General features: G+C 44.0%; 1 protein-coding gene across 1 annotated transcript in view; it reads left to right on the top strand.

Annotated features, from left to right (window-relative positions):
• Snd1 (staphylococcal nuclease and tudor domain containing 1) overlaps positions 1–18,334 on the top strand; it is a 400,943-nt gene that overhangs the window by 290,351 nt on the left and 92,258 nt on the right. Inside the window, exon 16 of the mRNA XM_028762568.1 lies at positions 15,500–15,609. Within this exon, the coding sequence (XP_028618401.1) occupies positions 15,500–15,609 (110 nt within the window). The remainder of the gene's footprint in view (positions 1–15,499; positions 15,610–18,334) is intronic.

Raw genomic sequence — 18,334 nt, forward strand, 5'->3', positions numbered from 1 at the left:
CACAAATGCTAGCCACCCCCCAATTCCCCCACCAGTCCATCCTTGACTTATAAGATAGGAACTGATAAGAAAACTTAAGTGAAACAGTGAAAGACAGCTGAGGCATTGTATACTTTTTTATTTGATTCTTTAGGTATCACATGAAAGTCGTAAGTATGCTGCTGTTGAATTTTTATTTGCGTATATACCTCCAAGTAACACTTCCATGAAAATACAAACTATTTCTAGTATCCTAGTATGCTCCCTTGGGGCACTTCTCTCAGACATAACCAGTGTTCTGACCTCTTTAATCATGGCTTAGTTTTCTCTGTTTTGAACTTCAAAACTGAAATCAGTTTAAACACCAGTTTGACTATGATAGTCATCATCCATGTTACCAGCCAGATAAATTAAAAGGTTCTCCTTTTTCATTACAATGTCCAGTTTTAGATCACTTTAACTAAGGTGTGGAGAGTAGATTTGAACAGCTGAACATGAGTATGTGTACCTGGGATATGGTTGCCGTTGACTAGAGAAGAGTTGAGGAAGCCTGGCTTAGTGTGCAGTGACCAGGTAGAACTGACCCAAGAATTGCCAAGTAATGTTCGAATCTATGGAACTTTGTTAGTTGTTTGGTAATGAACGGTGAGAACAAGGACAGCAATTTTCTGAGTTATAAATAATAACTGAGTTATAAATAATAAGGTTAGTTTTGAAACCTTTTCTGTAAGATGCTTGTAGACATTTGTAGGTACAGGTGAATTCAGAAATTAATATCAGTTCTTAGATCTCCTTCAATTTATGGTGAAATTGAAGCCCAGCTGTACATCTGTGATTGCTCAGTGACAACAAAGATTGGGATAAAATGTGTCCAAAAATGAGCTGCCATGAAGTTCCGCTCTTCAGAACCAGTCAGGAGAAAGGATAAGAAAGCAGAGGAGACCTTGGGCCATGGGGATGGGAGAACCTGGAGAAATGGGTAACAGAACAGCTGAGTAGACTTCACACTTGCCCTTAAGACAGGGCATTTTGTCTCTAGCCTTGAGAAGTGAGGGCTTTGAAGCGACCTGTGTTTCCCCTATGACAATTCTGAGGAAAGTAGGGTAACCTTTGCCACAGCCCCTAAATTTGGCTAGAATTGACACTGGATAAGATGGAAACTTCAGAACTTCACCAAGCTCAACCCTGGTCAAGGCTATCAGGACACAAGGGTGCTGAGGTCTACATGAGGTGCAGATCCATCACCCAGACTCCATAAAGTGATTATTTTGGGCTTGAGCACACTGATTGTGCCAGGGAGAGGGTGCTGTTGATGCAAACCAGTGAGTAGGAGATCTCAGTCATAGGTGCCACCTGATTTGCTGGGATCTAGCAAATAGGCCAGTTATCTCAGGCCTTGTCCTTCAGCCAGCCACATACATGAGGACCAGATGAATGTGGCCTGGAGACCAGTACTATTTTATGTACCTATGGAGAGGTATTGAGAGACTGCAGCTGCCCCCATTCACTGCCCTATTCTCCATGTTTCTTCTTTGAGTTCCTCAAATCTGTGCCCATCTTCCACTGCAAACTATGGGAATTATAAGGAGAGGCTACATTAGCTTCTTTCCTCATTACTTTCCCAAATCTAGCTGAGTAGACTTTCTCTGTGGTAAGAGGTCAATAAATGGCTGAGTTGTATTTATTTATAGTTGTGAGCTGGGCAGCCTTCTCGCCTCAGCCTCCTTGGATATCCTCTTACTTAGGCAGCTTGAGCTTAGCCTCTGGATTGCAGCTGCCTCTCTAGGAGTGCCACTGTCATCCAGCAAGCTGGGTGGCTTCTTCCCTTACATAAGACGTCTGTGTGCTAGCAGAGGAGAGCTGCTTGCATGAGTGTTTAGCAAAGATGATTTGTGTGGAGTTATTTTGAGACCCCAGGGGAGGGAATGGCAGCCAAGCCTGCAGTATTTTAAACCATATCACTCAACTACAAAGATTAATGTGTTACAACATCTCTGCCAGAGCATTGGTAAAAAGGAAATAAGAATGTTAGGGGCCCTACAAATTATAATCGTCAGCTCTGTGTGACCACACAAGGTCACTTAAGTGGTCCCCACCCATCCTCATCCCTTAGAGTTTCTCACACTGTCGCCTCACTCCTGCCTGCCCCAAGACCCCGAGTGGACTTGTGGGATGTTCACCAGGCTGCCTCCAGAAAAGAGACCTGATTTTTTTTTTATTCCCTAGATATGGACTGGTAAGTGTCTGAGTATGCAGAGAAGTAAAGAAGTCTATATTCTGGCAGCTCAGAACACTTCTATCATTATTAACTGAGCTCAGAACTCCAGGCTGACTAGAAGATATCCCCTACCAAACATCTGCCTCCTTCTGGCTCCATCCTGAACAGCTGTCTGCTAAGGCTTGATAAATTACAAAACAAAGGAGGTTTTTGTTTAGTGGCCTTACTCTGTATGAGTAACATTTATCTTGGTTTTCTTGTCCTTGTGACTGTTGTGCTATGGAATTTGCTTCATGGGCCCCATCTTTTACTGACAGCTGTCCTTTTTGCCATTCAGGAGCTAGTACCTCCCAGAAAGGTTGCTTGGGATGGAAATTCAGCACATGTGTGGTTATATGGCCCTAGCATTAGCATTTCATTTTCAGAGATCTAATTCCCTTCTGATCTTGAGAGATCCATTTGTGGGTCATAGGATGTCCCAGGTAACTTATAAATTGTGAAGGTAATACCCAGAAAGATACCTATCCAGGACTGGCCACTTTTATTTTGCTTTGTTTTACATTCAAAGAGTACACACAATTGACTCTACTAGTGACCAAACATATGGACATAAATAGTATTTGTTATTATATCAAATATGTTATTTCATCAAATAGATAAACACAAGGATATAGTTTTCTTTATAATTTAGGGGTCCTGTCACCAGCCTCTTGCATATACTCAGGCATTGAGCATAGTACAAACAACATGGTTCGTGACACAGATCAGAAGAAGCAGTGACCTACCTTCCTTCCTTCCTTCCTTCCTTCCTTCCTTCCTTCCTTCCTTCCTTCCTTCCTTGCAAGTATATATGAGAGAAGTTGAGAGAAAACCCGCATCTACTGAAGTGTGCAAGATGGTAAAAAGGACCAGGCGTACTGTATGGGACTTTGGAGGAGACTAGCAGGGTGTGCCCAAAAGAAAGTAACCCTTCTTCCAGGAAGGATGCAGATGTGAGCAGATTGAATGCTCCCTGTCCGCAGGCACTCTGATAGATGCAGCCTGGTCTTGAGCTTTCTGAGTGACTGGAGACATTCTAACAGTCACAGTCTCCCATGTGAGACTTCTGCATATGATCTCAGCTCCTCTTCCCTCACTCTTCTCCTTCCCCGTCTTTGGTCTCTTTTCTTGGGCCACTCACACATGTTCTTGCATCCTATCCTTCCCCCATCCCCCCACCCTGACCCTACCCGTATTATCAGGGAATGTGCTAGGCTGAGATGTGTTCAGGAAGTTTTCTAAACACTAGGCCACCACCCTTTCCTGCCCTTCCCCAACACACACATAGTTTGCTTTTGTGTCCTGATTTTGGGCAGATTTCTACCCCGGTCATTCCTTAGTAGTACAGTGGTGTACATACATGTTAAAGCAGTCTTCTGACCCTGGATAGACAGCCTATTTATTGTTCCAGGTTCATCTAGGGAAGATGGTCTTTCTGGGATCTGAGTTTTCCTCCTTACTGACCTTGCCTTTCTCCAGTTTCCCAGTTGAAGCTTTCTGTCCAGTGTTATAGTACAAATCCCGGTACTTTTGTGCCCTATTGTTCCTATGTGACAGGAGCTTAAAGCTTTACTAAGTGCACACTGTACCTTCCCTGAACACTGACCACAGTGGTGCCTGAGACAGACTCCGCTGCAGTGCTGTGGCATCAGTGAAAACTAAAGATCCTTTTTGTTCCCCCTCAGGTCTTCCAAACGGGATATAATTGCTTCAGTAGACCAGTTTTTCCCTGAATTCTGCAAAGTGGATTCTGGGCAGTGGTTTAGATTTGCTGTTCCTTTTCATCCCCAAAGCGCTTGACTGAGAGAAGGAAATGAATAGGCTGCTTGTCACAACACCACCAGGGTCTCCACTGTGCCTTTGGGCTGCTGCTGAGATGAGAATGGAAATGGGCTGGAAAGGGGGCCAGTGGAAGCCAGAAGCCGCTAAGAGGACAGTCCCCATGCTAGCGATGGCCTTTCCTCAGCTGGCTAAGTCCTGCTCTATCACTGTAGCTTCCTGCCAGAGTAGAATTGTGAAGGCCTAGTCACAGGGTGGGAATCATCCACCCTTCCACCCAACCCCACTCTAAGTCTTCCCTAAGGCAACACATCTCTAAGCTCCTGAACTGGATTCTCAGTAGTGAAAAAGGAAACTGCTCCCCACTGTACACTCCACACCCCTTTAGATCTTTTTAATTAAATCAACCAAAAAGTTATTTTCAGAGAGACGACTCTTCATATTATGTAGGTTTAAAGAGGGAAAAGAATGAGATAGTAGAAAATCAAGACTCTTGTCTCATGAGGGTCTTAAGAATGTCTAGCCTAGAGAAAATAAGACGTAAGGATGAGAAAAAATAGATGTTGTGTCTTCAAACATTTGAAGGCTGTCAGATGGGTAGTGGAGGTTTTATATGGTCCCAAGGAATTACACAAGTCTTATAGGGCCTGGAATGTCAGATTGTTGAGTTCTGATATTATTTGGTGAAATACAGGATGCCACTCAAGGGTTTTGAGCAAACTGTGTGCTTTAGAAGATTATTCCAGTAGCTGTGTGTATAAAAAATATATATAAAGGAAAATGGATGGCAGGCAGGGAAATCAGAAGATTCTTGGCCAGAATTCAGGGGTCTGAGGGAGGAGAGTTCTGTTGAATGTAGAGGGCAAAAGCTGTGGAGATGAAGTAAAAAGGATTGTTAGGGCAGAGCATGCACTGGCTCGTGTGGGTAGAGAAGGAAACAACAAGTAATGAGGGATCTTTTCCAGCATGGGAAGAAGGAAATTAAGCCAGAAGCAGAAGGCATGGGATGAGAAACAGCTGAAGAAGAGTTTAGCTTAGGCACACCGAATTGAGGTATTATTAGTTAGACATGCAAGGAGAAATCTCTGTCAGAGAAAGGCAACTTTATGGAATGTATGCTCCGTGGTTGATCTTCTGGAGTGCATGTTTTGCATGGGGAAATCTGAATCAGGAATAAGGGAACACATACAGGGCAGAGGCTATCAATAGGGTGGTGTCTAGGAGCGAGCCTAGACAGTGTCCTCAAAGCTGTGGGTCCTTCTCTATTTTTTACGAGTGTTATAAGGTATACAGTTCTTACGCTGTTTGCTGCCTCTACTGTTCTAATCTAGGTGAACTCTATCTTGTGTAGTTGTTTTTTTGTTTTATATTGTTTCTATAGCAAATGACATCCTTGAGAATCAATGTTGGCAAACGTTTCTGTAAAGGGCCAGACAATAAATACTTTAGGCTACTTGAGGCTTATGGTTTCTGTCACAGTAGTACTCAACACTTTTGTACCATGAAAACAGCCATAGATGCCCATTTTCTGGCAGAATTTCCCTCGTGGAAACTGAAATCTGAATCTCATGATTCTTAAATATCCCAGGATATTATTTTGATTTGGTTTTTTTCTCTCAACCATCCCAAAGTATCAAAAGCATGTATTAATTTGTGAGCTATACAAAATGGTGTCTGTAGGAAGTTGTAGGCCAGTTGGGGCTACATAGTAAGACTGTATCTGGGGTGAGGGCGGGGAAAGATGCTGGGAAACTCAGTTCTCAGGACACTGCCCCCTGTTTCAGAGTGTGGTGGTAACCCAGAAAGGAAGGGGGGCAGACACAAAGCCTATAATCCCAGCACTTGGGAGGTGCAGGGAGATCATGAGTTCTGGGCTTCTGTAGCCCAGCTTGGGCTACATAAGGAGACTCTCTCAGGAGAAAAGCAAAACAGAAAAGAAAGGGAAAAGAATGTCATTCTCTACCCACACTCCAGAACTCAAGCTGCTTCTCATATCAGGACATGTGTTTGTCTGTGTGTCCGAGACAAGCCTCTCCTCTTGAAAGCACTGTCTCTTCAGATGCCTTTGCTTTCTACTTCCTGGATGGACATGTGTCTGTTTGTGTGTCCAAGATGAGCCTGTCCTCTTGAGAGCATTGTCTCTTCAGACACCTTTGCTTTCTGCTTCCCGGCTGGCCATGCTTTATTTTCCTCTTTCTCTTGTTTCTCTAAAGTTAGCAAGAGAAAGGACTCTCAGCTCTCTGGGTTTTTAGCCATTCTCTCTATTCATGGGCCTTAGTGTTTCTGACACTAGCTGGTTTTCTTCCTTCTTTTTTCTGCTAGCTGAGTGTACCAGTTTCCAGGCATTTGGAATTCAATTTTCTCAGGAGGAGGAGCCCAGAGCAATTGTCAGTGAGTGCAAGCTCAAGAAAGGCAGTAGTTGGAAGGACACTGAACACATCTCAAACCATTTTGTTCAAATAACACAATACGGCTTGGTTTAGAAGTCACTCTAAATTTATGCATGTAAGTAGCTTTTACATTTGCCTGCCAGGTGTGCGCCAGAATACCTTCTGGAAGCTTGTACTTGCAAGATCCACGTAGGTATTTCCTGTGGCTTCTTCTCTACCCTGAAGCTAATCTCTTTCAGAGTCTTCATGGTAGATTCAAATTGTTCTCTTTATTCATTATCATAGAATAAAACAAACCAAGACCAAGAACCCTTGGGGTACCAGAAATGAAAAGGGGGGAAGTATAAATCTAACTTCCATCTGATTCTAAGATAAAGTTTCAAGTTTAAAATGAGTCATAAAAGCAAAGTGGGGGTTCTCATAGAAACTAGCTCCCCACCTGGCTCAGGCACAGGGCGTTTGTTCTGGTGAGATGCTGTCTCCACAGAGAGTTACAGAAAAGCCAGCACCTTGTAGGAGCCTCTTGCCACTTAAAAGCTCTACTCTTTTACCTTGAATTCTTCATTTTCTGCTTGCTAATACAAAGATAGGTGGCTGCTGGATAAGACAGTGAGGAGAAACTCCAGAAAGGACATACCAGAGGGTGCCAAATCATCCCACGCAGTCCACTACGCAGTTTGACAGGGCCATCATCATTGCGGCGGCTGCTCTCAGCAACTCCCTGAATGAGCATGGGAAGCCCACACCTCAGACACAGCCCTACACTGTGGTTTTTTAAACAGCTATGCTCTAGAGGTACCAAAGGAAGGAAAGGCCAAGTTATTCAGGGAGAGTTTTTTTCTCTTTAAAACTCATTGTTTTCCGATCTTGCTGGGCAATAGGTAAAATTATAGAAAAGTTGTTCCAAGGCAGGCTTGATCATTATCTGCTCTGCCAGCTCCATCTGAAAAGCTTTTCTCCCTTTGGGGAGTGATTCTTTGGTGTCTAAAGCTGCTTGTGAATCAGGTTTGGAAGAGCGGGTTCTGAATGCTGCCCAGCTAGACTGAGAATGAGAAATCCAGTGTCAAGCCTCTAAGCCACCCCTTCCTTGTCTCTTCCACTTACCATACCCAATGATTTGCATTTAGCACACACTCACCTTGAAGTCCTGGAAATAAGTGTTACTGGAATTTCTCTTTAATTCTCCAAGAATTAACTCTGATGCATACTAAACTCAGGAATGGAGATTGATGTAGCAGGTTTGTTACATTATTTCCACTAGATTCTCTCCTTCTGGCATTCCTGTTCACAAACAATTACTGAGAATCTACTGTGTGCCGTGCACTAGGGGAGGAAGAACTCCCTCTCCTCAACTGACAGCAGAACAGGGCCATATTAACAGACTAATGGCGTCGATTACAACTCGTACCAGAGAAACCTAAGGTGTGTATAACAACAGCCCTGTTCTGCACCACTGTCTGGAGCTACCTTCCCTCTGCTTCCCCTGTTTTCCTTCAAAGCTAGCTGCTGTTCCCACTGCCCTATTGTTCCCGTACCCAATTAACTTCAGGCTCTACTCTTTCAACAGATGCATCAAACATTACAAAACCACAACAACCTAATAAAATCCATCCTTCAAAACTCTAGACTAAAAGCGTTCATTTTTAGCTCCTACCCAGTTCTGGCTCCCTTGACTACGATTCCCTGAGATGTTTGATCCTTTAATTAGGGTCCCTTCCCTCCTCTCTTATCCCTTTATTCTGATCATTGAGAAAGCTTTAGCAGTGGCATGCTCCAAAGTTGCTCACAAGATTCAAGCTTCCCCTGAGGAAACAAAGTAAAGCTTTGGAGAACGAGGGAGAGAAGAAAGAACCTGGGACAATGTAAAATCCTGATTTTATTTCTGAACTTTTAGCTATAGATCGAGGTCTAATGCCGCACAGAACTCACTCTTAGGGCCAGCTAGACGCCCGCCTTACCTTTCTCTCTGGACCTCGAGGAATGGAGAACTGAGAGGCAAGTGTGTCGGTCTTTTGTTCCTCAATTTTTAACTGATCCATCAGCAGCATTGCGGATCTCTCTGAAATCTATGAACAGAACTTGAGAACAAGCTTTTGGTGCAAGGGATGCAGAACAGTGTTGAGAACCAGCAATTTAAGTTTTTAAGTGATAACCACGTTCCTTGAAACTAAGCAGGTGACCTGCCTTCCTGCCTCTGCCTTTGGTGTAAGTGATCGAGAGGTTTTGTTCTTGGTACCTGGGAAGGGAATCACTGTGTAAAAGTACTGCTCCCCCTGCACCCCAACACCCACATGTGTGTGCTCTATGTACAGTGGGACCTTTTCACTTTTCTTTGTTGGCAGAGAGAAACATAGCAAGGAAGGTAGAGAAATGGAACTAATTGAATCTGGTGGACAAACTCTGCAGAGAGCCTATGGATTATAAATTGAGTAGCTGCAGCAGCAGGAACTCAGACAAAGGTATTGGAGTGCAGTCAGTGTGACAGGAAGCTTATTTTGGTGTTCTCCCGTGCCTTGCCTTGTCCTTGACAATTCTTCCAGGGGGCTGTGTATATAAAACGAAGGGAGAGGGATCCCCACTTTCCCACCTGGAAAACTCAGTAGCATTCCCTCTTGGTGTCTTAAAAACTAGAGAGGTCTTCTCTCCCTGCCCCTTGCATCTGTCCCTTGCATCTTTGTCTACACCCAAACCTGCTTGAACTACTTGCCAGGCATGTTGGAAGCAGATAAAGCCTTTTTGTTGTTCTAAAACTCCCACCAGAACTGCTGTTCTGTCTCCTCGTGAGTAGATCAGCAAGAACTGTGTAGAAATTTCAGGGGCCAGTAGTACTTAAATCAGAAGTCCTTGGGTTGAATTACTATTAAGTTCTGTCTCTAAATGGAGAGGATGGAGTTGCAGTTGGCTGGTGTTCACTTCTTTGATTGTAAGCAGAGGGCGGCTGAGTACCTTTCAGCTTCGGGATGCAGGAACAACATTCTCGTTGCCATCGGGAAACTTATTTATAACCCAGTAGTTATCTCCACACTGGTTTTCCAATATTTTGTCCAGATTTTTCTTCTCCCTAATAATTATACCCCTGCTCTCAAGCTAAGCATTTCCTCCTCCTTTTTGGTGTTTACACCTTTCAAATATTTGCAGATTGTTAGCGTGTCACCCTCTTAGTCACCACTTAGCCAAGCTGTACCGATTTAGCACCTTTTATCTTCCCTTTAAAGGCAGGCCTTCCCGCCCTGACTCATTTTCTCCTGCTCTCTTTAAGAGTGCTCCAGTTTCTGCATTTCCATGTGGCCACATTGGTGTTCAGTGCTGATCACACATGGGGATCATTTTCTGTTCTCTTATATTGGAAGCCAAACATCTTATCTGTGCCCCAATGTCTCAGACATTGCTGTTCATGGTTGATTATTTTATCTCTGAATTTAAACTGTGTTTCCAAATGTGACAGTTCAGAGACCAGTGGGGTAAATAGGGGTGGCTATGCTGAGATGTCTGTAGTTGAGAATTCTGTCCATCCCTTCTCTGATATTCACATAAAACACCTCTGTCTTACAAGTGAGTCATTCCAGACCGGTATGCAGTACATCCTGCTTTCTGCCTGCTGGGACCTTTTGAAATCCCACATCTCACCTAAGCATTTCACTAGTACTGTCTAGTCCATTTAGACACTGTGTGGGAAGTGGGTAGGCTGTATGAAAAAGACTGAACATAGGAAGCTATTACCAGCTAGTACGTATCCCCTCTACAACTATATAAGGCGTGTTAGTGGTGACTGGATTTGCCATTCCTCTCTTTTGATGTTTGCTTCTTTTTCTCAGTATTTTCACTCCTATTTATTCAACACTTCTTGAATCTACTTTGTCGATTGACAGTGTATTGGGTGTCTGGTTAGAAAAAAATAAAACTTGAATTTATGACACAGAATTCCCCACCCTCAAAATACTAGATAGAAAATACTAGATTCTCATAACTCATGGCGACAGTGAAGGGAGAGGGTGAATTTATAGGGACTCAGTGAAAGTCACCTTAGGGATCCTAAGTAGGATCACATCTCACAGATCTTAGAACCTGAACAACGAGTCTGAGGAAATCTGTTACTACAAGTACCTCTCTGTGTATTGCTTCCATCCTGTGGTTCCTCAGTAGGCTTATGTTTTACCTGTGACATATGCAGAGCCAGTTCCTAAAAGAGGATTATACTGGCTCACCTACTGTCTGCCACCTTTGTTAGGACACAGCTTTTTTGCTGGCCTCACTACAGATTGACCTCCTTTGAATCTGGCGTGACCACATCTGTTTATCCCTCCCTGCTACCCCATTTCTGATCCTGCTTTCCATTGCCAGCTGTGGAGAGATGAGAACAAATACTAGCATCAAGTGTGGGAAGATGTCGCTGTGGCCTTGGTAAGCCCCACCGCTAGCTGAGCCGTAGCATCTGTCTGCCTAACGTCCTCCAGTCGTCTCTCGGGGTTAACAGTCTACAACCTCTGGAGTAGCCTCATACAGCAATGTATGCAGCAGTAAAAGGGAGTGCTTTCTGTCTAGTAACTTAGCTGTGCCAGCACATACAGTCTTTCTCATACCGGTGCCCTTCATGTGCTGTCTGACATGGGCTAGAAGGTAGTAGTGAAATAGAAGGAGTTTTTCTTGCATGCCTCTTTCCTCTGATGGCAGGGCAGCAGTGAGAGCACAGTGGACATGCAATCAGCACCACTGACTAATTTCAGATTGGTTCTTGTTTCCACTAGCACTTTCCTTCTGATAATGCCTGGCTTATTTGCTGGACTGATGGTCATTGGGAAGCTGTCACTTCTAGGCAAAGCAAATTGACCATATTTCCCCTCAGTTCCCACTGTGCAGTACAGGAAATAGCAGACACACTTTGAGCCCTGAAGCTTAATTATCACAGAATTCAACATACATTCTAAAATATTCAGAGTGATACATAACCCTTGACCATCAGTAGAGTCTCTTATATGCCTATTATCTTGTCATTAGCAAGAATTTGTTCTTCTTGTTCCAAAGCTGACTGACCAAAATGTTTTTTGTTAATTGAGCTAGTTAGTCAATGTCTCTAAGTGTATAATTTTTTAATAGATTGATTACTCTACAACCCAGACTTTTAAATTTTAAGGAAGCACTCTGTACTCCAAGACTCAAACCTTGGATGCACCAAGGACCTCAAATTGTAGGATTTTTATAGCCATGCTAGACCTTGAAACCTTGTAGAGTCTTCCTGTCAGAGACAGAGACTCTGAGCCTGGTGACATTTAACAGTTCTTAGTGGCAAAGTAGAAGCCAGAGTCATGATGTTGTGATATTGTATCTCTTCCTGACCCCTCCAAACATCAAGCAAGTGTTCTTTTATGTTGTGTTTTATTTTAAGTAATTTTGTTCAACCATTTATATGCTTGAAAGCCCATGAAAAACAATGAGTTTTACCTTTCAGCAAATAGGCCTTAAGGTTTGTATGAGCTAGAGGGAGTGTGTGTACATGGCTTACCAGCCTCTTCCAGATCTGAGATAGTGTAAATCTCACGTCGTCTCATCATCCATCACGCCATAGGGAAGGAAAATGCTTAGGGATTTTTTTCAGGTTATAATATCTTTATTTCTTGGGTAGTTTCTTGGGGTCACGTATTCTGTACCTGGGACACTGGAGACACAGCTGAATCTGTACATCCTTATCATTAGTCAGTACCACTCCATCTTGTTATCAGGAAAAGCAGCATTTAGTGGTGATTTGCAGTATCCAGACCTACACACACTGGCCAGAGAGTGTCTGGGACTCACTGCCTGTCTCCAGTCTGAGGTACTCCATAGCTTGGAGACTCTCTACTTCTGCCTGTTGCCAGGCCCAGACCAACTGCTGCAGCCTCACTGAAAAGCAACCTTTCTTGCTGTCTTTCTCCCTCCTCCTCCTCTTCCTCTTCTTCCTCTTCCTCCTCCTCCTCTTCTCCTCCTCTTCCCCTCCCCTCCCCTCCCCTCCCCTCCCCTCCTCTTCTCTTCTCTTCTCTTTTCTGTGCTTCTTGGACTCTGGAGAGAAGGGAATACATTCCACTCCCTGTTGGATGTGTTCACCTGGATTGCTGCAGCAGCCAGGTACTTCCTTTCTGACTCTTGCAGGTTAAAATTGGCACAGTGTCCTATTCATCACCAGATGAATACTCCTTGCTTCTTTATTACTTTGGACATAAAAGCAAGTCTAGAATGTCATAAGCCGCTGGGTTGGGATGCTCCAAGGCCATGAAAGTCGGTCCACCTTCCGGCCTTGTCTTTGCATCTCACTTGCAGTGTTTGTCAAGCTGTGTGTTGCCACCCACTCAAGTTCTCAATCTAGTACCAAAGACATCTTAGTTGTTCTCTTTAGTGAGTCTACAGAACAATAGACTATCATTTAATTACGCTAATTAAGACTAGCCAGTTTATAGAAATTTAATTACATTTTAAGTATATATGCCTATATGCAAAAACACATGTGGGGCTGCTAAGATGCCTCAGTGGATAATGGCATCTGCCACCAAGCCTGACAACCTGAACTGAGAGAGCCAGTTCCTTTAAGTTGTCCTCTGACCTCCACATTGATGTATCTGTGAACACATACATGCATGTCTGCATGCACATACTCATATACCACAACACTGGTGCAGATTCAAAGGACAGCGTACGTAGAAGTCTCTCCTATTACCGTATAGGTCCCGAAGGTTGAACTCAGGTTGTCAGGCTTAGTAGCAAGTGTCTTTCTTCTCTGAACTCCCTGTAGCTTTTATCTGCAGGTATCATTCTCATAAGACTTTTCATGCTCCCCTACCTCTGCCTGCCTGCGAACCTCCATCTGGTCACAGGGTCTTCTCGCGTCTGCTCCCTGTTTGGTATTCCACTGAGTGTTCAATTATCCCCTGGCAAGTGGTTTCTTCAAAGGAAATAAGCTAAAGAGAGAGCTCTTCCTTTCTTTGCCCATGTTTTCTAGGCATTGGTGTGAATGTATTATTTTTCATTAAGAGTGGTAAGAAACACCCTAATTAGGCTTCTTCTTCTAGGTAATCTGAAGCCTGGCTGCTAGGAAATGGAGAGACAACTGCAAAGAACTTTCTTTTTTTTGTCCACGGAGAATGAATGGACTTGTTTCACAGACCCAAAGGAAACTTCTTCTGATGCAGCTCTGCTTGATTTGCTTAGCTACCTGGGCCCACTGAGCTGTCATGTTTCCTCAGCTTTATCATCTGGTGTCTGGATCCCAAAGGGTTTCTGAGGTCCTAGCAGCCTGACCTGTTTCTTGCTATGTCAGAATATCCACCAAAAAAAAAAAGTGACAAGGGTTAAAGCTAGTACTTCATTATTAAGAATCTGAGATCTGGGGTACCCTTCTAGAGGAGAATAAAATCCTTGCCACCCCAAGTCTGGTCCCCTGTATAGCAGCCCACCTCACTCCAGTTCTGCTGTGAGGCTCGGGAACAGATCAGAAACTTGGTTTTTGCATTATTCTTGTTTCCAGAGCAGTGCTTTATCTATGGGTATGTGGCAAAATAGTTGAACAGAATCATTTATTTTTCTCTCTGGCAATTCTCCTTTTGCTTAGTTTGCAGATCTAAAATGAAAAGTGTTTTTGGCTATTGATGTTGTGAAAAACATGGGCTATCTTTCATTTCATTTCTCTCTAGCCTCATCTCTCCCTTCAGGGTTATTCTCAGGTTCTTGGCCCCTGAAGTTCTTGCTATCTTTTAGAAGACAGAGTTCTACTCCTCTGGTAGACACTGAGCAGGGAAAGCAGCCCTCCTGGTCTTCTATGCACGTGACTGCGTAGGGCCTTTGGCTGTCCAGTCTTGCAAGGGTGCGAGAATGTTGGTCGTGCTGGCCAGAGCTGCCCACTGCAGCCATTCTTCTGCTGCTGTGTCCCACCACCACTGCCCAGAGCTTCATTCCTCCTCATCTCTTCCACTGAAGGCCTAGGGGCTCAGAGGGAAAGCTATGTTCTGCAGCTGCTGAGAACCAAACACAGGGCCTGTTCCTTCTCTTTACTCATAAGAATGTAGACCGTCTCTCCTGTTGGTTATGGGACTTCTATTTCCCAGAGTGTTCCAGGGACTAGCAGAAGTCAGAATCTGGGACACAGATTTTCACCACTTCTCTGGAATTGTCATTGCTTTATTTTCCTGCCTATCTCTGGTCTGGGTCAAGTTCCTTCAAAATTACAGTTGCAGTCTGAATTACTTTGGAATATATATGTCTTATCCCAACATTAAAAAACAGCATACTTTATGCTGTATCATATATGACCACTATTAGTAATAAATGTATCTTCAAAATAAGTGAATGAATCGAAGAAAGAAAAGGCCATCTAGGTTGGTCAGTGGATGTACATTCGGTACGAAGTACCATCACTGGAAACAAACAGAATAGGTTTCTGTGCTCATGAATCTTACAGACTTGCTATGCGAGTCAGAGAAATTTTGAGATTTTAAACATGAGAATCGCTAAGGCTGATAATGATGGTGATGCAGATGATGGTAACAGCTGAAGTAGCCAGCATTGTTCTAATATCTTCCTACATAATCTCTCCTGGGCTAATGCAGCACCTTGAAGAAGTAGATGTATTATATGTCTTCCACAAACAAGGAGTCGAGCCTTCGTTGAGTAATTTAGCCAAGGCCATGAAGATAATAAATGGTTGACTAGGCTATGAAGCCACTGTTTGTGGCTCTAGCCGCCTACTATTCCGTCAGGTTTCTGTTTTCTTCTGCCTCCTGTTCTGAATGAAAGCTGATGGAACTAGTATACAAAGCACAGCCTAAGGACAGAGGGGGTGTTGATTTGAAAGGGAAAGTGACACCAAATTAACACTTGGGATTCTGGCAGGAAGTCAAATAGTAAGGAGGAAATGTCTGGGAGCCCGCTGCAGTTGTTCTCCAGAGCACACGGCTGGGCTGGCAGTGTAATTTAGGTGAAGAAAGCCAATTATATAAGCAGTGGCTAAAGCCATGGGGCTGAGGGGCTAAAAGGACCAGGGGGAGCATAGTGAGGCTTCCTCCCAGGTTGAGAGTGGTGGGCTGTGCAGTGTTTGCACTTTCTCACACATTTTCCTTTTCTCCTTATACAGGCATTGAATGTCCCAGAGGAGCACGGAATCTCCCAGGCTTGGTGCAGGAAGGAGAGCCATTCAGCGAGGAAGCCACACTTTTCACCAAGGAACTAGTGCTGCAGCGAGAGGTAGGGTGTTTTCATGTAGTTTCCTGTGCAGGAGGGGCACACAGTCCTTCTCCCCCAATGTAACAATCTCCTGCCGTGTCAAAGATAAGCCGGTCGCCTTTTCCATTGCCCAGCCCTGCCGTCCAGGAGCCGTTTCTGCGTCAGCCCACGTCTTATCTCCTTGAGCCCTGCATCACTGGTCAGCCACCCCCAAATTGTTCCTTCTCACTGGCACATGAGGCCAGCCCAACCAGGATCCCGATGCCAAGAGCTTAAGCTTTGCAGTCCTCCTCCTTGGTGAATTAGCCGGGGCTGCCTGCCTCCAGCTGGATTTAGAAGCTTGACTAACCCTGTCAGGGGCCAATTTTCTTTGAACATTTATTTGTATCTTTGAGTAATTGCATTTTCTGTAGCGGGTTTTCTGACTTAATTTAATTGTATTTCTATATCTGCCTGTTGGGCTGACTCTTGCAGGCAGGAGTGAGGCTCTCTGCTGCTGTGATGCCCTTCTACTGTTAATTTTACTCAAGTCTTCGTCAACAGATCTGTCTTCCTTCCAGGAGTATGCTAGCCATTCATCCTGCTCAGTGAGCGCAGGAAGGAGCAGTGGGAATGCACCTGGCTCACACCGAGCACTGCCACCTACCTGCCTCTGTCCCTCCTTCCTCCTGTTAGCAGCTCTGCAGCTGTAGAGGATGCACGCAGCTGCACGTTGTGTGTGTCCAGAGGCTTTCTGTCAGGGCTCACTTGAGATCCTGGCGAGCAGATAAAAGGGCTGCAGGAAGTTCGGTGTCGGACATACATGGGTAGAAGCATTAGCATCTGCTTTCCTTTTCCCCTCAGCCATTACTTCTAATACTAGGGCCATGGAAGAACAAGTCAGGCTAGAGGCTCTGAGATGGTCACCACTTTTTTTTTTAAACTCAGGAATACTCTTGCTGTCCGTGGCCACCACTTTGAGATTTCCCTAACACTGCCTTCTTGTTTCAGTAGAAGAAATTTATTTGGCAAAACAAATTCTGACTTCTCTCTTCAAGAGGTATTTGTTCCACATCCCAAATATCAACCACGGTTACCTGGGTAAAGCTGCATCTGCTTTGCCGGCCATCCAGGGGCTGGGGTGTGCAACACTTCATCATCTCATTAACTTCACATTGTTCTCTGTTCTCTCTGCTACGAGGCACTTATCCTTGAAAAGTACAAGTTCTTGATAGTGACACTTACTGCTCCTACACATATGCATACATCTTGAAACCACACAATATAGCTTGAATTTTTCATTTAAAGATAGCAACATCCACCCCAACCCTCCACTAATGTTTGAATGCAGGCACTCTATTGTCTAGCAACACCTGGACATTAGCTGGAAGGGGCCTTCTGCCGTTTTGGAGCTTTCACTATTGTCCTTGCCGGGAACTGGGAAAGCAGGCGAGCCCGCTCTAGTTTGTGACCTGAAGACAACCAGAGAGGAAATAGCAAAAAATCCTTTTCTTTCTCTTTTTCTTTTTTTCTTTTTTTCTCTCTCTCTCTTTTTTTTTTTTTACTTTATTTTTTTTGGTTTGTTTTGAGATAGGGTCTCATATGTAGCCCTGGCTGTTCTGGAACTCATTATGTAGACTAGGCTAGCCTTGAAGAGATCTGCTTGCCTCTGCTTCCCAAGTGCTGGGATTAAAGGTGTGTGCTGCTAGCCTGTCATAGCAGCAGATTCTTGCTGATTTCCTTACTCTTACATCAGGGAGGAAACCCTAAAGATGCTTGTGAGACTTGAACTGTCTATATCATATGTCTCACCTGACTCCTTTTTCACCAACAGCTCCTAAAGCAGTGGTTCTCAGCCTTCCTAACGCTGTGACCCTTTAATACAGTTCCTCATGTGGTTAAACCCCCCCCAAATTATTTTTGTTGCTACTTCATAACTGTAATTTCGCTACTGTTAAGAATCATGATGTAAATATATGTGTTGTCCTATGGTCTTAGGTGACCCTCAAAGGGGTCTCAGCCCACAAAAAAGTTGAGAGCCACTGTCTTACAGTGACTTTCTCTTTCCGTTTCAACTCTTGTTTCCCCGGCTACTTTTCTTTCTGGCCCCCAGGTGACATCTAAAACTAATGGCCAAATGCTCTTTTACTGCCTCCTGTTTATTGTGCCCTTACTTTTATCTGTGTGTTTTTAATACTTACTGGTGGAAAGGTGGCATTTTTCTCCACTTTCTTTGACGCCTCTTCCATATGAGTTTGCAGAACCTTAGTCTAATCCAAAGTTGATATTTGTCTTTCTTGATTGTCATGGCCCAGTCTTTCATAGCCCTTTGTTTAGGGTCTGTCTGTAATGAACATTCTGCACCGTCGTAGCAGCTGATATGATTACTTGGTCAAACTGTTTTGAAAGGTCATTATCCGGAGGAAATGGGAGTATGGCCTAAACCGCAAATAATTTCAGATGTTGACTAAAGGAGCCAGCTGTAGCCAACTCTCCTGGGTATTTCCCTTCATAGAATAGATGAAAACTGTTTTCTGAGTGGTAAGACAGTCAGAGGAGGTTTTCATTCAGCAAGAGTGTTATTTACTATTCCCTGTGTAGTAACTTCACCTACTCCATACGGCTTCTTAAAGAACAAACCTCTTGTCTTCCCACTCATCCACAGAAATAAGGAAGTCCAGTTCACTGATGCCCCTGATTGTTGAAAAAACCAGTGTGACTGTATGGGCAGAGCCCACAGGCTGTGTGTATCTAGGCCTTGTGGCCC

Source organism: Grammomys surdaster, unplaced genomic scaffold (assembly GCF_004785775.1).
Source record: "Grammomys surdaster isolate TR1022 unplaced genomic scaffold, NIH_TR_1.0 134, whole genome shotgun sequence".
In the NCBI taxonomy this organism is placed as follows: Eukaryota; Metazoa; Chordata; class Mammalia; order Rodentia; family Muridae; genus Grammomys; species Grammomys surdaster.